The 24,685-nt window shown below is 34.3% G+C and overlaps 1 protein-coding gene across 3 annotated transcripts in view; it reads right to left on the bottom strand.

Moving 5' to 3' along the window:
• Window positions 1-4,138: 4,138 nt before the first annotated feature.
• Window positions 4,139-24,685, bottom strand: part of frj (membrane bound O-acyltransferase domain containing farjavit) — a 158,735-nt gene continuing 138,188 nt past the window's right edge. For all 3 annotated transcript variants that reach the window (XM_090398599.1, XM_090398600.1, XM_090398601.1), the window contains one exon: window positions 4,139-9,807. In XM_090398599.1, coding sequence (XP_090254725.1) covers window positions 9,462-9,807 — 346 coding nt within the window. In that variant the 3' untranslated portion in view covers window positions 4,139-9,461. The remainder of the gene's footprint in view (window positions 9,808-24,685) is intronic.

Here is a 24,685-nt window from a genome sequence, read left to right as displayed (position 1 = left end):
TGGATAAAGGATTAAACTAAATTTATAATTTATAGTCTAACCAAGTGGGAAAAAAATTTCCAACATCTTCCTCTAATCCAGAGTAATTTAATAATAAGGTGAGCCACCTTTTGGCAACTCATATAGGTAAATATGACTTCGCCATTACTTCCACCTCAGTATCACACCTCTGAGTCTGGCTCCCACTGACGAGACCTCAATAAAGGTCGAAACCGGTCTGGGTAGTGGCCCTTCCCTTATTGCGTGGCATTATACATGTCTGCAAGTGTTAAGTCAGAGGACTTAACATTGTTATCACTCTCTTGAGAAAAATAATGATTTATCAGAAATAAAGAAGCACTGTATAGAAATCGTAATTTAGTTCTTATATATCTTATTATGTGATGTGAAATTTCAATGTTATTATTGTATAGTTGCTTAGTCTAAATTATTATGTGAATAACTAACCATTTGCTGGGTAAGAAATAATAATCTAAATGTGAAACGGCCGACTTCTGAGACACGTGGTGAATCTACTAGTATATCTGTTATGTAGCACGGTGCTCCCCCACCCCCTTCCACCGTAACGCTATGAGAGTTACGAAAGAATTCCACGAGCGGCGCTAAGTGCCGCGTGATGTAGTGAAAGCATGACGTACACATCGATGATGAAAGAGAAAAATGGCGCGGTGTTTAAAAGGAGATGTAACACTACAAGCGAGGCTTTTAGACGTTTTCCTGCTGCTGTATTCCTGTGCCACGGAAGTCTGGCTGGTATGGAGCCTCCACGTGGGTTTGCTTTGTTCGTGGAAGTTACGACTGAATGACCAAGAGAACTTACCAGTTGGAAATAAAAGCCCAGGAGATCCTGATAATGGAAAACTACAGAATAATTCCAGTTGAAATATAGAGGGAAGTCATATAGAAAATCCTGAGGAAGTGTGAAGAAAAGTGATTATATAAGGTAGTTGTCTGACAAAAGAAAAATTGAAGTGGCCAAAGTAGAATATCCAGCAAATTGGTAAGGTGAAAACTTTATGTCTACTAACTAAAGAATTGAATGAGAAGATTTTAATGTGTGTGCTAAAAGACATTTCTTTGAACTGTTGCTGATAGATTTAGAAGGAAATATAATAGTGTCTCATAAATGTGTCTTGAAAGAGAGTGAATTACGAATGTTCTTACTTAAATCTGAGATATATGTAAAATTTGAATAGGATTGTTAAAGAGAATTATGAATGGAATTTGACAAATATTAAGAGTAAAATTTAAGTGATTAGAGTAGAAAATTGAGACTAAGTGATTAAATATTAGTATTTATGTTTCTAAGATAGAAATTCATGAGAAGGGATAATTAACTAAGTGCTTCTCAGTGTAATATATGAATTCTAACTGCAATTAAAATGTTTTGTTTTAATATGAATGTTGTCTTGACTGTACTTCATCCTACTGCACTTGCTCATAAGATATAACGAACCACTAAAGGGCGGGAAACTGTATAATATAAGGTCATGACTGCAAGTTGTAGATTTATAGCTGAGAAGAGTGAACGCTGACCGTGTTCTATCTCCTTGGTCCTACATTTTAGTATATCCTAGGATTCAGGGTGGCGCAGCGTATACAAATAAATTTTCTCTGAATTTAAAAAGGGAGATAGAACCACTGCTGAGACAAAGAAACAGGCATCCGCCATTTACATTTCTTTGTCTCACAAAACAACAGCTTCACTCTTATCAGGGATTCGGCCAGTAGTGTTATTGATGAGAAAGGATTAACCTGGAAATAATAAGTGTGGGATAGAAGAGTTATAATATATATATAGTTGTGATAGAGATAAGAAAGAACACATTAAGGATAGGATACCAAACAACACAAGGAAATGTGCTTTGCATGATGGGAGATACTTAGGCAAGTGATGAGAGCTTACCACGAGTTGCCTCAGACCTGAAGATACTTCAGGTGCAAACTTTGTTTGCTTACATTTGGATAAAGGATTACTAAATTTATAATTTATAGTCTAACCAAGTAGAAAAAAACTTTCAACAAATAAGAAAGAGCATTATTAGAAACCAAATTTGAATGGCTGTAACTGCAGTTCCAGGTTGAATACTACCAAGTCATTTTTATCCATACATACCTATTCAACAAGACAGTTGCCTAATCTGAAGCATTAAATCCATTTAACAAAAGTATTAGAGTGAAAACAAAAGAACACAGCAAAGTTATTTATTCTTCTCCTATTCCTCTTCAGATTACATTCTTCACCCAATTTTAACCAAAATTTAGCAGATTTATTATGATTTTCAGTCTAAATAAATAGAGCAAGAGTTGCTTCTATGACACAAAACTCTACAATGTCAGTCTTCAAATGACATAAACCAGATCTGTAAAAGTCATTTTTTAAATGTTGTTTAAGATCTCCAGAAAATGGCAAAACTCGACCAAAATGGAGGGTAGAAAGTAAAATGCCAGCAAGATTTATTACAGGTTACACATGTTCAAATGATTTAGACGTTATATATCCGATAGCTTACCTTATTCCCTCTAAAAAAATAAGTGATATCTCCTAAAATCATCTTGTGTGTCAAAAAAAAATTTAAAAAAAAAAAAAGATCTAAGTATTCAGAAAAACAGGAGGATGGTGCAAAGCACCTCCTTGTCTGACTGACATTATTTTAATTGAGAAAATAATGCCAGTTAAGTAGAATGCACCTAAATTGTAGTCAAGCTCTTATTTCTTCTTCTCATTACTTAATTTAATTCTCTTCATATGAATTTTTTTAGGCTACATGCAATATACAGTAAAACCCCTTTTTTACACTTTTCAAGGGACTGATGAAAAAAAGTGCAAATAGCAGGAAATGTAAAAAAACATTAAAAAAAGGCTAAAAGATGACTTACTGCTAGTATGCGAGTCTACATACTAGATTACAAAATTTAATAACTGTAAATAAATGAATTTACAATATACTTACATTTATCTATTTTAAAAAATCTTTAATTGCTGATTGTTTTTTCTTTTTTTTTTTTTTTTGACTTAGAGCCAGATTGCTTTGCATTGAGTTCAATGCTTGACCTGTTTTTACTATCATGTTCAAAGTGGACACGGAGAGTCCAAGATCTTATGCTAAATGCACACGTGTTCCGGCATGTCAATTTACACATCGCAGAATTGCCATCTTTTCTTCTACCGAAATACATTTTCTGTCTTTTTTTCTCCATGTTACTAACATGGATAATCCACCACCGCAAAGCAACTTTCACACGCTAAATTATGTTGCAGAAATTCTGCAATATCAATTTGTACTGCGATTGAAAAATCACAGTATCGCTCATCACTACAGTACTGCTGCATGCGTGCAAGTCACCGTGATGGCGAAAACGAAACTACACCCAAAGGCAACGCCACCTGAGAACAGAAATGCGCAGATTTCCGCTGACATCGATTCGAAAATCGGTGTTGCCACCGAGAAAAAAAAACGCAAATCATGGGAAATAATGTCCACATCAAGTTGTTAATGGCGGGAAAACAATACATCGTGAGAATAGGTCTTAAGACGGGACCAACAGAAAATGGCGTAAATGGCAGGAAAACGTAAATTGCAGGAACATAAAAACGAGGTTTTACTGTATCTAAAATGGCTTAACTAATGTGATTATATTTTTGCTCTTATTTTTGACACACACACACACATGTGCTACTGTAAAAAATAAAATAAAAACTATTGCTTTAACAATATATTAAATATACACTGTATTAATAAGTTCAACTGACTGGTAGCAGGTGGTTGCAAAGTGTCACTGCAACCAATATATGGTACCTGGCATACTAGGACTTACTTCGGTTTATCCAAATATAACGAACACTTACTATAATAACAAACTTGCTCACTACCATAAACTACTAAAAAGTCCCAGCCAAAATCTCATAGGAGAATGCTATATAAAAGAAATTCACACAAACTATCCACTATAACAAACCCTTCCCATTCCTAATTTGCCATAGAGTTCAAGCTCTTCTTTGATATGCATTTAATACAAGTTTATTATGTTAAATGCATATCAAATCTGTTATTCTAAGTATTTTTCAATAAAAAGCAGTGATTGTGAAAATCTTTTGCCATTTTAAATGCATGTCCAAAAAAAAAAGTATGACTGATTTTGCAAAAGTGGTAATTTATTTTAATAAATATAGAATACAGAATACAGAATGTAATATAATTCCTTTGTTGGAGAATCTTATAGAACTAAGTTAAATTTAACTCAGTAATTCAGTGATTAAGCCTATTTGCATTATGAAATAAACCTCATGAGATGTTATAAAACAATGGCTTTGCACAAAATTTAACATTTACCAAATATCTAATTATTCTGTAAATTTAAACCATTCAGGAAACTTAATTCACAAAAGAAAAGATGCTCAACCAGCTCATTACATAACAGATACAGCTAACTACATGATGGGGGAAAAACAAATTTAACATACTGACAAAATGCTATATTCTGTTTTCCCGCTAAACTTCATATCTGAAAGTACATATTCTCACCATTACCTTTGGAAGACAAGTTTGATTGCTTTCAATGGTTCATTAACCTCTACATGTCTACTTCAAATACCACAGTTACATAATGACGAATTGCGTCGTTTTTTTTTTTTTTTTTTTTTTAACACCCTTGCCAAGTACTTGATTCATCATCTAATGCAAAATTCGCAGCCAGCAAAAATACAGAGTTTTGAATTTGCTTCGTTTAAATACTATACACCACTATTCTATAATAACTGTGATATTGTAGACACATAAATATATCATACAACATCAATGTAGCAGAGCAGGAATATCACAAAGCTATTAATTACAGTTAACTAAGTACTTCAATTATAAGTAATACTGTCTATATACATATACATGCATACATACCCACATAAATACACACACACACACATATATATATATATGCACTCATTAATCTGTAATAGAGCCCACAGTATTGGTGGTGGACTAACTTAGAATATATCTATGATCAGCAGTATGGTACTAAATATAAAAAAAAGTGCCAGAGCATTATGAGGTATTATTCACCTTCATGCTCTGTTCACCCCTCTCTCTATCCTTTGTACCGGAGCACTGATCCAGTGTACTCTGTCCCCACTACATTGCAGACTAACAACATGGATGGTATAATAAAATCAAGAAAAAAGTCAATGACTTTCATGGGTTTTTTTAATTAAAAAAAGTGTATTTCATATATGATTATATAATACTTCTGATATTCTTGCTCTTTTAATACAGGAACATATACAATTTTTACGTAAAGTGTAAATTCTAATCTCACTGATTTAAAGAAAGCATACTGCACTTTGAAAATTCTTGCATGAGTCCTTCAAGACTTTTCAAAGTGGTCATATCACTTCACTAGCCATTAGATGAGCTACAACTCATCTAATTCTTATAGAAGAACACACACAATCCTTACTTCACAACAACACTTCAATGTATAATTACATAAATATAAAAAAAATATTAAAATATATGAATAAAAGGGATAAAAACTTAACAACAGCTGCTAATTAGAACTTTAATATGATGTGTATGTTACCATAAGTTGCTCATATGCAAACAAAGATGTATATGTGTAAATGAGTCATGATGCAAACTTGGTGACACAAAGTGCTAAATCAAACCATCCAATATGAAGCAAAATAGAAACATTTTCAAAATTTCATCAAAATATATTTAGCAGTTTAACATATTCAAGATGTCATGCAAATGTATGCAATGAATAGATAACCTAGGGCAGTGATGGCGAACCTATGACACGTGTATCAGCACTGACACACTTAAGGGCTTCAGGTGACACACCTTGGATGTTGAAAGTTATTGGTATTCTGATGAAAAAACTGCAATAAATCGTGTAAGATCACTCTCAGTTAAGGCGAAGGTAGGTTTCGGTTCATTGAAAGAATTATATTTTATAGTTAACCTATTTCTATTTTATTTTGTAGTTAGCCTATTTCTATTTTATTTTGTAACTAGCCTATAAATAACGAGCGTTTTAAGTTTACGTTTTCTTTCTTAATCATTATAATTTCTGCATAGTCATATGATATTATAAAAATTTATAAAAATTATTATCAATATTATACGATACAAACTTATAAATACCTGCTTTATATATTATAAAGTTAAAGTTTTCATCTGACTTCTGTGTGAAATTCATTCATGCATGCATTCCAAGTCTCTTGACTGAGTAATACAAGTTCTAAACATATTTAAAACCATTTTAACAGAAAATATAATTCGCAGCATTAAATATTGAATTTATCTGAGTAAATAATGAAAACATTTTTATAGTTGCAATAAATTCAGTAAATTTTGTTAAATAATGCAAATAGTAACAATTTACGATGATGTCGCAACAAAACCTACTAAATAGCTGCTATTTAGTAGCATGATAGAGAGTAAAACGCAACAAGGTTGCTACGAACGTACCGGTAATAAATCTGGCAACCCTGCTGAAAGAAGTAGTGATAGTTTTGCATGGTCTGCCACTTAAGTAATTTGAGTTGCTGGTGTATAATTCATTTCCAGTAATTGTTATTTCTTATTAATTATTACTGCTTAATTACAGCTGTATATAATTGTGCTCTTTTTTAATTTTCCCTTTTACAATGGCAGCTAGCACTAATAAAAAAACTAAAATTATCACAAAAAGGAAGTGGAAGAAATTTCCAAGATGCCCGGACTGAACAATATGGTGTTATTGATAGAGGCGATAAAATTCTCTGAAAATGTGTGGTGAGCTATCTGTGAGTAGAACTTGTAATGTGAGAAGACCTTTTGAAACTAAGCACAAATGGCTCCTAGAAAAAACTTTTGAAGAATGCAAAGAATACATATTGCAACATCTAAAACTGGCAGAATCACAATCAGGGACTTTAATTAAATTTGTTTCAGGACCTTCAAATTTAGTGGCCACAAGTTACAGTATTTCACATACTATTGTTGAACATGGGAAACCACTTAGTGATGGTGATTATATTAAAGAAGCTTTCGTAAAGTGTGCACCATTTTTATTTGAGGACTTTCATAATAAGGAAGCTATTGTAAAGCGCATGAAAGAGTTACCATTAAGTAGGAATACTATTAAAGACAGAGTTATATCAATGAATGCTAGTATAGAAAATCAAATACAACAAGACTTGAACTCATGCCATTGTTTTTCCATTTGTCTCGACAAAACAACAGATATTACGTCATCAGCTCGATTGGCTATTATTGCAAGGTATGTTCACTTTTAAGCATAGTTGAATCAGTGTACAATGTTCTATTAATGTACAATAATATTTGATGGTTGAGCTGTGGCCAAGTACTTGAATGGTTTGTTGAATGTTTAAATGAAATTAAATTATATTTAAATACGTAGGGCATGGAGCATGAATTTTCTCAGTTGAACAATTCTGCTTGGCTCAGTAAGCTGATGTTTTTCACAGATTTATCATTACACTTGAATGAACTTAATATACAATTGCAAGGTTTTGGAAAATCTGGCGATGTTATGTTTGGCACGATCAAGAGCTTTGAGAATAAACTCAAAATATTTCAACATGATTTAGAAAGTAACAATTTTAAGTATTTCCCAAGAGTGAAATTTTTTTTTTAACGAAACCAGCCCCAAAAATCGTGAACAACATATCAACCAATCTATTGAAGTTTTAAAGTCAGTAACTGAGCATCTTCTAGATTTGAGCAATTTCGAATGTTGGAACAAACAATCCAATTCATAAAGTATGCTGATGAAACAGAATTCATGGATATTAAATTAGATGGCTTTGAGTGGTTGGATTTAAAAGATCTAGAAATGTAACTAGCTGACTTCCAGTATAATCCTATCTGGAAAAGAAAGTTTATAGCTCTTAGAAATGAATTAGAAGAATTTGAGCGGGAACATCTGCATGATACCGCGTGTAAAAATTAAGACTGTGAAATTCTAAGCGTGTGGAATAGCCTTCCCGAAAACTTTCATGCTCTTAAAATCTTTGCTAAAGCTCTTCTAACAATTTTCTCTTCTACAAACTCTTGTGAAACTCTATTTTCTGCCTTAAATAAATATCAAATCGAAAGGGAAAAATGGATTGAGCAATGGTTTGAGGGCTGCATGTGTGACATTAAAATGTACACACTATAGCCCTTCTATAAAGCAACTTTCTACCAGTACTCAGCAACCGAAAAGTTATTAAATGTAATGTTTGTAATTTCACTTTATTAAATTAATTGTATAATATGAATTCATAGATTTTATATTAATGTCCTATTAAATAAATAGCCTAATATGATATGTATAAGTCACCATCTATGATTATGTAGTTAAATTTATAATGCATGTATGCAAGTGGCACATCAACGACATCAATATTTAAAAAAAAAAAGATGTTTGACACACCTGGGTAAAAAGGTTCGCCATCACTGACCTAAGGTGTTCTATTAAGCTATGCTGGTAAAGATACCTAAGGGAAACATCCTAATCATGACTTGCAGACAAACACACATGAATAATATTTATATCAGTAAAATATTAATATGTTCACAACAAATCTGATTTCTTTCATTCAATTTTCATTATAAAAAATGGTGACAATGCACTCAATGCTGACAGAATCCTCACTTTAAAATACAATGGCAATTTTGAAGTCAAGGCTTTCTATTATATTTCTCTTATTTTGATATTTTTTTTGTCAGTATACAGTTCATGAAAAGTTATAGTTGGCAAAACTATGAGACTGACCTTGTTATAATAAATTTATTATGATAACATTATAACACAAACCCAAATCTAAACTGTTCACCTTCAGTTGTTTCCTTTGATTATTTATGGCAATGCTGAACAACTGATATTTTAACAGTTAAAAACCTGCTACACTTTTTCTCATTTTTTTTAAAGCACACATTAATTACTTAAAATGCAATCCTAGTGAAATGTCTTCAAACCCATGGAGCAAAATATAAGTTTTAAGGTATAAAAAATAAAAAAATTAAGCCAGAGAGCACAAATAAGAATCATATCTGTTTTAAAGTTGGTATACTTATTGTTCACCATTACTGTGTTTATATATCTGTGATCCTTGTTTGAAAACTGATCATATCAGTGCAAATTTATTTAACTATGTTTATTAATCACACTAAAACTATTCACCACTTTCATTAATCAATCTTTGATTCAAGTTTTTTTTTGCTTTGTGGATTACAAAAAAATATGTATATATGCATATCTATATATATATTTTTACATATGTATGCATGCATGCACATATGTTTCTAATATAAAAATTCTGGATTGCTTTTTTTTCCCTCATATTTATAATTATGAATTTCTCTGGAATAAAACTATTATGGTAGTACTCACTTTCATCTCAAAAATAATGTATTCTTGTGGCAAACTTCAAAACTTGTTTAGCTACTTACAAGATTTGGAATATATGTGTTCTAGTTGTTCTTGTTCTTACCAGATCTGATCTTGTTCACAATAAATGCAATTGCATACATGGTTATTATAAAAATATGACCAATAAAATAAACTGATTTCCAGTAATGAAGAGTGGTATGAATGTTAAGAAGCAGGAATGCCATTCCCATGTAACTAAATGATTGCATCTTTGCTACCCACCAAATCCAATCAAATACCCACTGCTGAAGAGGCGTTGCACCCTTACGAAATGCTTTTTCAATCTCTAATTCAGCAATAAGAAATAGAGGGGCACTCATAAGACAAAGGTAATAACCAGGATGCACCCCATGCCAAAAAGAACTGACAAGCATTGTGATCACCATTCTGGAAAAAAAATAAATAACAATACCCATTAACCTTTACTCTTACAGTATACTAATAACTTCAGCAAAATAAAAATATATCAATGATGAACACTAATTTTTCCAAATTAAATACCTAAGATTAAGCAAACAGATTATGAAGACATGAAGAAATTATGAACCATGTTCATTCAGTTTAGCAATATTACAAAAAAGAATAAAAAAATTCATCTGTAACTATTTTGCAATGTGAAACTCAACTATACAAATCAACTCTTTCCACAATGTGCATAACTTCCTAAATAAAAAATTTAGTATGTTATGCACATAACATCCTAAATTTTCAATTATAATATAGCTTTACAAAATAGAGAAAATAAAAATGTATTAAACATTATAAAATATAAAATTATAATTAATAAAGTCAACTATAATTTTGTGAAAATAAAACTTTTATTTTCACAAATGTAGAGATTACATTTGTGAAAATAAAACACCCACCACTTCCAGTAAATGCAACAAAATTTATGACACTAACCATGCTTTCCCATGCTTAATTGATGAAGCTTAACATTGTTTTTTCTTTCTGTAGATTGTGTAGAACTTGTCAACCATATAATTCAATTTAGCAATATCACAAAAAACGATTAATTTTTCATAAGACAAGAAAAGTGTACTTGTACTGTCATCAGCACATTCATAAGCAGAAAAGAATAGGAGTTCTTCTAGATCAGGGGTTGGCACCCAGCACCCCATGGGCCACATGCAGTTCAAACGTGCATTCTGCATGGCCCATAAAAGGTTGACCATACTTAAATGGCATGTGGCCTGTATGTTGAATTACTTAAATAATACATTTTATAATATGAACTAGGGGGCTCTGCCCCCTGACGCCTACTGACTCCCAAATCTTTTGTCTCCCCCTACTTACGCCAGTATAGCTCCTCCAATCGAGTAAGCATCCTCCCATTGATGGTTCCCAAACTTCAAGACATTACATTTTGCTGCATTAAACCAACACCTCCATTCATTTGCACATCTGCCTAGTTTATTCAAATCCTCTTGCAGGGCTACCACATCTGCACTATTACTGATCTGCAAACAACTGAATATTCCCTTGCAATCCACTGACAATGTCGTTGATATTAAGGTTGAACAGCACAGATCCCAGTACTGAGCCAAGTGGAACACCACTTGTAACCTTCTGCCTCCTTGATATTTCCCCACCATACACAACTCTCTCTGATAGCTATCAGACAGCCAATCCTGAATTCAGTTGACTAACCCGACACTAAACCCATGTGCAGCAAACTTAAATATCAGTTTATCATGTGGCACCCTGTCAAATGCCTTTGCAAAATCTAAAAAAAATGGCAGTATATGCCTTTCCCTCTTCAACTGCTCATGTCACTTTATTATAAAAGGCAATCATATTATTAAAGCAAGAGTGCTCCTTAACAAATCCATGTTGATTCTCACAAATAACATTACCCTCATTTGCCCAACGCTGTATATAGTCCCTCACTAATTTCTCCAAGACCTTAACAACTACTGATGACACACAAACTGGCCTATAATTAGACACTTCCAGTTTGCTACCACCCTTGTGCAGCAGCACTATCTTACCTTCCTTCCTTTAGTTGGGTACCTTTCCCACAGCCAGACTTTTATTGAAGAGCCAGGTCAACGAAACTGTCAGTTCTTTAGCAGTTCATTCTCTCAAAACCCGTGGTGAAATACCATCCAGTCCCACAGCTTTACCGGTATCCAGAGTACTCAGTATTTGGAACACACTCTCCTCTTGCACCTCTAAACCCTGAACCTGCCCTTATCCCTCTAGTATTAAAACCTTCATCTCCAGGATGAAATACTCCAATAAAGTGCTCATTGAACAACTCCACTATGTCCTCTGCATCAGTCACTATTCCCATTTTTATCCAGCAATGTCATTCTTCCACAATCATTTCTCCTCCTACTGGCCACATAGCTAAAAAATTCCCTAGGATTTTTCTGTGGATCTTAGTGCCAATCTCTTCTCATATTCCAGTTTTGCCTTCCTCACCATACTGGTCACTCTCCTGTCTGCGTCTTATATGCTTTGTGTATCTGCACGCTACCTTTCTCCTTACATCTCTTCCACAAGCTCTTTTTCAAATGCAGTTTCTGTTTGATATTGTTTGTCATCCACTTTACACCAAATTCTATCCACTTCTTCACTGGTGGAATACAGCTTACTATTGCTGTATTTTACTAGTCGAATACAGCTTACTATTGCTGCTAACAAATATCCTTTCACAATTTCCAAACACACTAATGATATCCTGGCCTTCCAATTCTGCCCTCCATGGAACTGCCCCTAATTGATACCTAAGACTATTATAATCACCTGCCTTATAATTCCACATACATTCCCTTTTCTTTGATACACCTGCATGTCTATTCATCTTCCAAGTCAAAACCACATGGTCAGTCTCTATGCAACTGGTGGAAGAGATGTCATCTCACTTATCAGCTCTTCTGACGCTATGACCAAATCTAAAACTATTGAACCTTGTTCCCTCTATTGCATATTACCTAAGACATTTGTCCCTCAAGAATTCTAGAAATTCCATCCACTTATTACTACATGCATTTTCCTCTTCCCAGCTTATACTGCTGTAGTTAAAATCTCCCATAACAATCATTCTTCTTGTACTTGCCAAGCTCAACTTCCAAACATCTCCTGCTCCCCCACCCTCTGTGCTCCCTGGTTTATAGCAACACCCCACTAAATATCCTGTCTTGGCCACTCTTACCTCACACGATATGCTTTCAAAATCATTAGTGTCACTGCCTTCTAAAGCCTCCTAGAGGACATGTCATCACTTATCATAAGCAATACTCCACCAGCACCATGTTTTCCTTTCCTATCCTGCCGAAAAATGCTGTACCCTGCCACTTCAATTCCCAATTGAAGGATGGAGGATGATATAATGTTATTATATCATCCTCCATCAACCATGTCTCAGAGATCCCAATAATCTTTGGTCAGCAGCGACACCAATTCATCTCCTTTATTTCAGATACTCTTGGCATTAATATAGAGAATAAAAATGTCACTGTTTCTATACCTATTATTGTCCCCTCTCGACCCCACTGCACTCAGTGTTACCTGATGTCGTCCCCCTTCCCCCAAGCACACATTCCCACAAGAGGCCACCCATGCTATCATCCACCCTGGGAATTCTAGTTTCCCCTGCATTGACATACTGACTAGTTCAGAAAACAGCAATCTTTCCAGATGCCTTCGTCCTTCCTCATTCAAATGCAAGTAGTCTCTCACATACAGTTCCCCTCTGTCTTCAAACATCCTCCAAGCATCCACATATTCCAATCCTCTCTTTTGACACATTCTGGCTATTATGCTATTCAGTATTACTGCTCTTCTGCTCAACTCGTTACTATCATACCTGGGAAACACACACACACAATCTTTCCTCTGTGTTTTCTTTTGCACAACCTCAAGCAAGAATCTCAGACATCACGCCACCCGATTAATGCTGACTCTCAAGTCATTCTTGCCCACCATCACAATCATCTCATCCATCCATCCATTCCTTATAATTGTCATAGCCACATTTTCTATCATCCTCCAGGCAAAAACACCTCTGGCATCCTGTCTTGCACACCTGAGATCGAGTCTAGATACATCACACCTCTAACCATTCAGTTCCTTGATTGCTCACCTGCATCCCTCACTCTCTCTTTCTCCTCTAACCTTTTCTCTCTGTGTTCCCCTACTTACCTGCTGTCCTGGCATCACTCTATCCCTGTTTCCAGATATGTAAAAATTAATTATTTAATTAAAAACGTTAGCATTTTGACTTGAACTTGCCTCGGCACAAGCATGTTGTAGTAAAACTAATCTTCATAAGTCACACGAATGTTTGACATGCAAATCCACAAATGCATACTATTATGATATTCTAAGTGGCGGCAGCAGCAGCACAGACTGATCAATGACATCAGTTGTGTTGCTCACGTGCACCCCACCAGACCAGATCAGTTTAGTCCTGCGTACTACCCAGTACACAACGTGCCATGACAGCTCCATTCACTTGAGTTTGATCACAAGCAGGAATAGGAAGTCTATGTTATAGCTTGTTATTATTCTTGTTTTAGTTAGTGAAAACAACGTAAATAAATTTATTAATGTCTATTCTAATAATACAACATTCTTTCATTATTAAATATTAATGTCATTAATAAAAATATTTAAAATATCCCATTCGATTTTTAGACCAAAATGAATGTTGCAAATAAGTCAGAGGTTTGGGATATTTTCAAAAAGGTTGGAAACGACAAGGCATGCTGCAATCATTGTAATAAAATGTTGAGATGCAAAGGATCATCTACAAGCAAATACAAAATTAATGATGGAAAATCTCACTTAAGATTTTTTTTAATAGTATAATTTTCGTCTGTGCCACAGGCATCTTCAGTACATGTTAAGCTCAAATTAACTGACAATTCCAAAAGGTGCCACCTAAGTAGCTAGTGTAAGATAACTAAAAAGGTCAATAAAATTTCCTAAACAAAAAACTATATATATACAATAAAAAGTTAGGAAAGATTAGCTGATTTGTAAAGTACTATCTCTCATAAAGGGGATAGACGTAAACCATCAGATCTGTTTAAGTTAGGAGAGTGGAGTAAAGTTTCACGTTTCTTTATAAAGCCGTTCTATGAGGAACCGACTTTTGTGAAGTACTCTTGTCTTTTTCCAATGGACTCTATGTCTGGTTAAGATGGCATGTTCTGCAAGTCCAGACTGTTCAGGTTTCAAATACTGAGTATAAGACTGGTGTTCTTCTAGTTGAATAGAGGCAGATCTTCCTGTTTGTCTGAAATAAGATAATCCAAAAGAGCAAGGAATCTGGTAGACACCTGGATAATTAAGATGTGGAAGCTTGCCCTTAGGAGAAGTAAGAAAGGTGTAGATTTTTCTAAACGGTCGAAAGGCAACAAAAATATTCAGTGGTTTCAAAACTTTTGCTATATGCTCACTAATGCCATGTACATAAGGGATAGATTTGCGTGTTATTTCTTCTGTATTTGAAGAGGAAGACATTAAAACTACTCAAAGCTCTTTTGATGAAGGAATTCTTGTATCCATTAGATAGAAAGGAAGAAGTAATATATTGCAGGCTTTATAAAGAAACATGTGAAACTTTACTCCACTCTCCTAACTTAAACAGATCTGATGGTCTACGTCTATCCCCTTTATGGGAGGTAGTACTTCACAAATCAGCTAATCTTTCCTAACTTTTTATTCAATATATATAGGGTTTTTTTTTTTTTTTTTTTTTTTTTTTTTTTGTTGTTAGGAAATTTTATTTACCTTTTCAGTTATCTTACACTAGCTACTTAGGTGGCACTTTTTGGAATTGTCAGTTATTGTTTAATTTCAGCTTAACGTGTACTGAAGATGCCTGTGACACACAGGCGAAAATTATATTATTAAAAAAAATCTTTTTACGCGAGATTTTCCATCATTAATTTTGTATTTATATGTCCACTCACGGTATTCCCTTATTAGGAGTCATCTACAAGCAATCTCCATAATCATCTGAAAGCAGTTTCATAAAATAATGATCGACAAGAAAACAGAAATGATTGACAAGCAAGAAACACCTGGACCCTCCTCCTGCCCACAAAAACAAGCCAGTATTTTTAATTTCTTGAAAAGGAGCAGTTTAGAAGAAATTATAGCAAAACTTGTTGTAATGGATGGACTGCCAATTAATAGCATTACAACAAGCTCATTCATACAAGGCTTGTGCAACAAGTCTTGTATGAATAGGGATATTCATTACCAAAAAATAATTCGAGTAGTGAATCTCATGCATACGTTTTATGACAATGCCAAACGTGAAACTATAAATGAATTGGATTGTATTAACAAGAATGGGAAAAAATTTTCTATAACTTTAAATGAGTAGACTAGCAAAAGAAATTGCAGATATCTGAATATCAACGTACACCATTTTGTGCAAGATTTTAATTTGGGTTTAGTTCCAATAGCTAGTTCCTGTGATGCTAAAAAAACATTAGAATTAATGTTTTCTTAATTTTACCGACATAGTTATTATTATTATTTGACACCTCCAGGGAGTCCAAAGATTCATCGAGGGAGGGCACCTGCTCTACAACTGTCTCCGCCATTCATTCACTAATTATCAACCAACTGACTGCAACTACCTCAACGGCATCTACCGCTGACCACAACCACTAGTTTTCCCACAGACAATTACAAACATCCATGCCCATGGCGAGATTCGAACCCACAACCTTATGGCTGGAGAGTGGATAAGCTAACCACTCGGCCAGCCAGGCCGGCTCAAGTTGCAGCAACAAATGATAGTGCTGCTGTTATGAAAAAATTTGGCCAATTATCACCTATAATTATTAAATCAACTATGCCATTCACATGCCATACACTTAACAGTTATTGATGTGTTATATAAAAGTAAAGAAATTGCTGAAACCAATGTATGTTACAAGTGAGGAATCAGAAGATGATGTAAAGTGTGAGGATGACTATGGCGAGGATTTTTAAATTCTCTTGATCTAGATAACGACTATGGATTCCCTATGTTGTCTGACAAATACAATTTCCAAAATTAAAAAATTTGCAAATTTTTTAGAAAATCTCCCATAAGAGATATTATCCTTCAGAATTATGTAAAACAAGGAAAGGAATTAAGTCTGATTCTTGATTGCCAAACAAGATGGAACAGTTTAGAGGCCATGATTGAAAGATTTATAACATTAAAAGAATGTGTTGTTTTAGCTTTGAATGATATTGGTGATTCTCATATGTGGAATGAAGCTCAATATCCTAAAATCATGGAGCTTCTTAAAGTGTTGGGATCAGTACGTCTAGCAGCTGAGGCCTTAGGGGTGGTGAGATGCCAATTTATTAACTTATTAATTGAACTGCTGATAAATTAACTAAAAAATTTAAAGACTGAAATTAGTTCCAAATTATTAAATGCTTTAGAAGTACAAATTCAAGAAAGAAGACAAGTAGGATTGGTATCCTTTTGCAAACATTTCAACAAAGAAATCTAGTGTATTTCTACTAGCTTTAAATTCAATATTATTAAGTTATCTGGAAAAATATTGTCTAGAATATATTCAAATTCTTGTATGGAAACAGATTCCGATGATGAATATATCAGAGACACTATTAATCAGGGCAATGCTCTAAAAGAAGCCATGGAAAAATCAATTCATAGGTTTCTTGAGGAACCTGAAGAAATAATATCAAATCTGAAGACACTGAAGGCCGAATTTTCAGTATCTGAGGCAACCAATAAAAGAACAAAGAATTTAGATTTATTATTTGATACCCTGAAAATGAAAAAACCAAGTTCAGTAGCCAGTGAGAGCAATTTTGTATGTTGAATAAGAACAAGATTAAGTAATTGTTCAGTGGATTTTTTATGTTTTTTGAAATCATATTTACTGAAGAAAAACACTAAATGAAATAAAAATCTATAATTTATATTCTGTATGGATTTTAGTTTTTTTTTTTTTTTAATTTGGTTTTATATGAAGTATATTTTATTTTGTTATATTTTTTAGTTCCATAAATATTAAATAAACTGAAAAATTTTAAAATAAGGATACATTTTTTTTACTGTTTTAATGATATATATATATCATCATTAAATTCCTGATATATACCCTCAAGGGGGGTGGGATATGATAGTACTACATGAAAAATTTACATCATTACTAACTTCCTGTCTACAATTTTCCTCCAACTCAGTCTGTTACCTGTCAAGACTCCAACATTATCAGATCTTATATTTCTATCTTCTAAGGCACTTTTTACTGTATCAATCCACCTATATCTTGGTCTTCCTCTGGGTCTTTTTCCTGCCAACTGGACAGAGAACACTTGTTTTGCTAATCTTTCCTCTCCCATTCTGTTTAAGTGACCATACTGCAAAATATTTGTTGGTTATTCATTTTTCTTTAGCTATCTATCTATTTAAGTCTTTACTTAAATTTATATTTTCTCCCCCCTTTTCTGCGGTTAGTTAGACCTCGCATAGTAAGCCTATATAACGTAGCAGTTCCTAAACATTCACGCAATATCAATTAAGAAATTTATTTTTTCATAATGACTGCGCCACTTAATTGACCTTCTACTGCTTAAAACTTAGGGAGAGATAACAAAATTAAATTAATATGTTAGCACAATTTCTATATATGCAAGTCATGGCTAGTTTCTTTCTACTATTTCTGCAGGTTTGCTAATTTGTTCAGGATAGTGCATTGGCTAAAGAATAAGAACCAGGTAATTACAAAACAAAACATATTTATTTTTGATCTAAAGGAAATGATACAGAGAACATAAAAGTTGCTAAAAGATTAATTCAATCAAAAGCTCTTTAACACACAAAACAACTTATTATCTAAGCAACAGAACTTACAGTACGTTCACTTTCAGAAACCTTATTGTACTTTTACACAAAAGTGTCTCCTGTGACACAACTTAGCTTACAAGCAAGTATATATATTCCAAAAGGGATTACAACAACTTCCTTCCAACACATTCAATAGTTAATTGGCAGTAATTCCGACGCTATCACAAGCAACCTGTGAATCCAACACACTTAACAATACATAATCTTCACTTAATTCAGATTCAATTTTACCGCCAGTTAACAATTAACCTTTCGCAATCACTAATGATTTTGAGTTACATTCTCATAACATAATACAATGAAATAATGGCTTACTTGCTAACAATCACGAGTGGAAAGTCCGATTTGCATTCTGCAACATACCGAGACTGGAGCGTCTTCTATTGGGTCAGTCCTCGAGAGTTTTCCTTCGTCGGACTCGCTGGAATTCTACAGTAGCTACCCGGAGCCTAGAGAGAGAGAGGTGGGCAGCAGAGCAACATCTAGTGTCGGCGGCAGGAAGAACAATTCTCCTGGACAAAGGGAAGGAGACCCCATAGAAGTCGAAGGTGAAGAGCCAAGAAAAAGACTTTGAACCAAACACTGCATCCCCTTTTATTCCATTATCAGTCCTTTATTCTTAATTAAGAGTATCCCAGGATTAGCCAGAAGCAAGGACTAAATTGACGTCATCGCTGGCCGCTTGACCTTACGATTTCGATGGAATTCAGTACTAATCGGGCTTAACTCTTACTAAGCTTTTACCAACAAGTCGAAATGCACGTGCATACTGACAGCAAATTTTTTTTTATATTTTAGCATTTTATTAAGTACATTATTTCTTTATAAATTCAACAAAAAAAAACTGGAAAGTCGTTAGCGAAAATTCTCCTGAAAAATCAATTTCTCGTGAGATTTTAGAATACCACCTGAGATTAGCTCTGTTAACGCATTCCTAGATGCTGACAACGTCAAGTTCTTTCCTAATATCCTCATTTTTAATATGAAATTGCCATTGATGTCATCTGTTCATGCCCCTAATCTTTCTCATTACTCTCATATCTGCTGTCGCTACTCTTTGGTCAAGTGCTTTACTTCTGACCCAGCTCTCAGACTCCTAAGTTAAAACTGGTTTGAACACTGCATTGCATACAGCTAATTTTGTTTTTTGACTAATTTCTCTCTTATTCCACATAAATTTATTCAGTTGACTTCCTACCATTCCAGCTTTGTTGATTCTGTTGTCTATTTCCATATTTAATTTACCATCTTCACTAAAATTTGTGCCTAAGTAGCAAATGTTTTACTTGTTCTTATTTTCAATTCTTCTCCCTATTTTCATTGTCTTTGTCTTGTTACTGCTGACCTTCATAACATATCTATTAGAACAGTTATTCAATTTAGTCAGAGAATCTTGCAGACTAGTAGCAGATTTATTTAGAGGTATAACAACACCCGCATAAAGCAAAGAGCTGACATTAACATCTCCAATTTCGATATTAGGTTTAATACCACCTTCTTTCATAATGTGATCCATATAGATAATGAATAACAGAAGGGACAATGTACACCTTTGTCTGATACCAGATTTAACATTAAACCATCTTCCTGCACTACCTTCAATTCTAACTGCTGACTTACAACTCAAATAAAGACTAAGTATTGCTTAATATAATGTCCCCATTGATACCATATAACTGTAGCATTTTGAATAGCTTCTCTCTTGGCACCTTGTCATATGCCTTTTCCAGATCGACAAAACCTAAATACAGATCTTTGTAATATTCCCACGATTTCTCAACTATTTGTCGTAAGGTGAAAATCTGATCTTGACAACCTCTATTTGGCCTGAATCCAGCTTGTTCTTCACCAAGCTTCTCTTCCACAATCCTTCTCAACCATTTCACAAGTATACGGGTATAAATCTTACCAGGAACACTCAGTAGAGAAATACCTCTGTAATTCTCACATTCAGTTTTATTTCCCTTTTAATATATGGGCACTATGAGAGCTCTACTCCATTCATCTGGAATTCGTTACTCTGAACTATGCAGTGCAGTTACTGTTAGACTTTTATACCTCCATACTTGGGCATTTCTGATTGACTATCATCTACTCCAGCTGCCTTTCCACATTTCAGATTTTTGATGGCTTTTTCTACTTCAAGTATGGATTATGTATTCCTGTTTGCATGCCCGGTCAGTGTTGTTTTATCACTGTGCAGTGCTGTCTCACTGCTAGTTTCATTTAGCAATTTTTCAAAGTAATTACTCCATACTTCAAGGATATTTATTTCTTCCATTTTCATATCACCTTTATCATCTCTTATTCCTTTTACAGCACTCTTTCCTCCATTTCTGAGTTTCTTTAACAACCTCCAGAATATCTTGCCACCTTCTTGATATTTATTTTCTATGTTCTTACCAAAGTCTTCCCATGACTTTTGTTTAGCCAGTTTTACACAGTGTTTAGTTTTCTTACATTTGTCTCTCTGGGGGGTGCTTAAGGGTCAAAGCTGTACCCTTAAGCACCCCTTAGACTTGAGAGGAGACCTCCACATAGCCTTCAAAGGGATGCAGAGAACCAAACCAACCAGGGCTTCTGACCTAATGTTCAATCCTCACCTTCTCGTAGTGCATCCTGTTGGGTATCTACCTGGATACTGAACGAAGGAGGATGGGCTAGCAATTTCGGATTTAGCCGACCAAATTGTATTCTTATTGGATAAACCAAAATACAAAATGATGGTACAACATGACAAAATTTCATGCTGGCTGGGGCGTCGCCCGGTTAAACAAGGCCACCGTTGTTTTCGCGAGGGAACAACGAACAGAGAAAAGTCAGCCACTGAACAAAATCTGAAAACACACCCCAACTCAACATCACGAGTTAAAGATCGGTACTATAAACAAAAGAAGCTAGCTGAGGAATTAAATAAGTACCAGATCGACATAATAGGGGTGACTAAAACAAAACAAAGACAAAAACTGGTGAGATCTTTCTGAGCAATAAATACAAAATGTTATTTGAGGCAATGACAATCAAGGAAAAGAAGGAGTAGCCATAGTATTCAACACAAAATACGAGGCTAATCTTCTTGAATGGCAGCTAGTCTCAAGTACAGTAATGTGGGCAAATATGAGAATGGGAACTGGACAATGAGACTTATTTGTGCATATGGTCCAACAGAAGGTTCTACTAAGGTAGAAGTGGAGGAATTTTTTGAGGCTTTAGAAAAAGCAACTGACACAATGAAAAAGGAAAAGTTGGTCCTCGTTGGGGATCTAAATAGCAGAGTAGGAAATGATTGTCAGACATACAAAAATATTTGGAGAAAACTTGGAGAAAAGAGCAAAGCTAATAATAATGGCAAATTTCTGTTGGATTTTTGCTCAGGACATGGATTGCTTATTACTAACACCATGTTCCAACATAAAAATGTGCACAAATTCACATGGAGAGAAGAGGCAAGGAATAAGAAAAGTCTCATTGACTATGTTATTGTTGATAGGATGTTTTCTCCCTGGTGCAGGACACGAGTCTACAGAGGATTTGAAATTGGAAGTGATCACTATTTAGTCTTGAGCAGGATAAAATTGAATTTCATATTGAAAAGAAAAACATGTAAGAAAGTTTTTTAAGCGAATAAAAGTTGAGCATCTATCAGATGTGAACTGTAGACTAAAATACACAAAGATTATTGAAGAAAAAATGAAAGAGTTTGAGAACAGGAACCAAACCTTGGAGATACAGTGACAAGCCTCGAAGAAAACCCTGATTGATTCAGCTAGAGAGGCATGTGGTGAAGTTGTCTGCAAGGATAGAAAAATTAGAACTCCATGGTGGACACAGGAAGTTAAAGAGGTAGTGAAGGAAAAGAAGAAAGCATATCAAAAGTTCCTGGCAAATAAGTCAGCTTGTGCTCTTAGAGAATACAGAGACAAATGTAAGAAAGCTAAACAGTGTGTAAAACTAGCTAAACAAAAGTCATGGGAGGACTTTGGCAAGAACATAGAAAATAAATATCTGGTGTGAGACAAGGATGTACATTATCCCCTCTGATATTCATTATTTATATGGATCACATTATGAAGGAAAGTGGTATTAAACCTGATATCAAAATTGGAGATGTTAATGTCAGCTCTTTGCTTTATGCAGATGATGTTATACTTCTAAATAAATCCGCTACAAGTCTGCAAGAATCTCTGACTAAATTGAATAGCTGTTGTAATAGATATGGTATGAAGGTCAGCATTGAAAAGACAAAGACAATGAAAATAGGCAGAATCATTGAAAATGTCAACTGTGTTGTGAATAGAGAACCTGTGGAACAGTGTAAAACATTTCAGCTACATAGGCACGATTTTTAGTGAAGATGGTAAATTAAATATGGAAATAGACAACAGAATCAACAAAGCTGGTATGGTAGGAAGTCAATTGAATAAATTCATATGGAATAAGAGAGAAATTAGTCAGAACACTAGATTAGCTATATACAAGACAGTGTTCAAACCAGTTTTAAACTTATGGATCTGAGAGCTGGGTCAGAAGTAAAACACTTGACCAATGACTAGAGACCGCAGATATGACAGTACTGAGAAAGATTATAGGTGAACAGATGGCATCAACGGCAATATCATATTAAAAATGAGGATATTAGGAAAGAACTTGACATTGTCAGCATCCAGGAATGTGTTAGCAGAGCTGATCTCAGGTGGTCACTTAAACAGAATGGGCGAGGAAAGATTAGCAAAACAAGTGTTCTCTGCCAGGTTGGCAGAAAAATGACTCAGAGGAAGACCAAGATATAGGTGGACTGATACGGTACAAAGTGCCATACACGATAAAAATATAAGATCTGATAATGTTGGAGTCTTCACAGGTAACAAACTGATTTGGAGGAAAATTGTAGATAGGAAGTTAGTAATGATGTAAATTTTTCATATAGTACTATCATATCCTGTACATCCCTTAAGGGTACATGGCAGGAAATTGATGATGACATTTGTGTCTGTATTCTCTAATAGCACAAGCTAACTTATTTGGCAGGAACTTTCAATATACCTTGTTCTTTTCCTTTGCTGCTTCTTTAACTTCCTGTGTCCACCATGGAGTTCTGATTTTTCTCTGCTAATAGACAACCTCACCACATGCCTCTCTGAATGAATCACTCAGTGTGTTCTTCAGGGATCTCCAAGGTTTGGTTCCTGTTCTCAAACATGTTCATTTTTCTTCAATAATGTTTATGTATTTTAGTCTACAGTTCACATAGGAGAGCTGCTCAACTTTTATTCGCATTAAAGCTTTCTTACATGTTATTTTCAATATGAAATTCAATTTTTATCCTGCTCAAAACTAAATGGTGATCACTTCTAATTTCAAATCCTCTGTACACTCTGGTGTGCTGCACCAGGGAGAAAACATCACTATCAACAATAACATAGTCAACGAGACTTTTCTTATTCCTTGCCTATTCTCTCCATGTGAATTTGTGCACATTTTCATGTTGAAACATTGGGTTAGTAATAACACAAAAACATTGTGTTAGTAATGAAAAAATATATATATTTTTTAAAAATTCAAAAACCAATTTACCCAGTTTTTTTTTGGAAATACTGGAATTCGAAAATCGTTTTTTTCAAAAGTCAGTTTTTGTATAAACCCTACAGGCTGATTAACATTTGCATGCTTTGATTCAAATTTGCACCTCAGGTTGTAAAGTGGATATAGATAATATGGCTAAGGGAAAACAATCACAAAAGTCACATTAAGCAGGGAGACACACACATATTGTGATGCATTTTCATGCTTGTTTCGTATCTTGTACTTTAAATATTTCTGCATTTTTTAAGATAGATATAATAAAAAAATTGATAATTTAAGTATTTTTTCACTCACTATTTTCTCTTACTTAAACGTTTGCAGCTAGATTATTAAAAGTAAAAGGTGAATGTGGTCCGTGAGTCTGAAAAGGTTGCTGACCCCTGTTCTAGATGATCAGGAGGAATCTGTAAATAACCATCTCTATTATAATAGGAGACAACTGGTCACTCAACTAAAAGAGGCAGGAAAAGATCATGGTATAGTGATATGTACATTGGCTCTGTCACATGCAATCAAATATCCAATTCCAAGAATGCCTAGATAGAGTAGTTCAAATATTTCCATGCAATGTGCCACAGGTATGATCTCTATGGAACATCATCATTGAATGATATTCAACCTTAATGGGTGCAGGATTCTATCACAGTACTATATGATTAACTTTACATTATTACTAACTTCCTATCAACAATTTTCTTCCAAATTAATATTACTATTACAATGTGACATTTCCAAGGAGTTCAAGGACACAACATTCTACTCGGCTATATACACCGCATCATCTCCTCTACTACTTAATTATCCAATTACAACACAATGACAGTAATACCATCAACC

Source organism: Typopeltis vanoorti, chromosome 9, assembly GCF_054136105.1.
Source record: "Typopeltis vanoorti isolate ZY-2024b chromosome 9, IOZ_Tvanoo_1.0, whole genome shotgun sequence".
Classification (NCBI taxonomy): Eukaryota; Metazoa; Arthropoda; class Arachnida; order Uropygi; family Thelyphonidae; genus Typopeltis; species Typopeltis vanoorti.
Note: the sequence above shows the minus strand (reverse complement) of the source record. Positions and strands in the feature narration are given on the sequence as shown.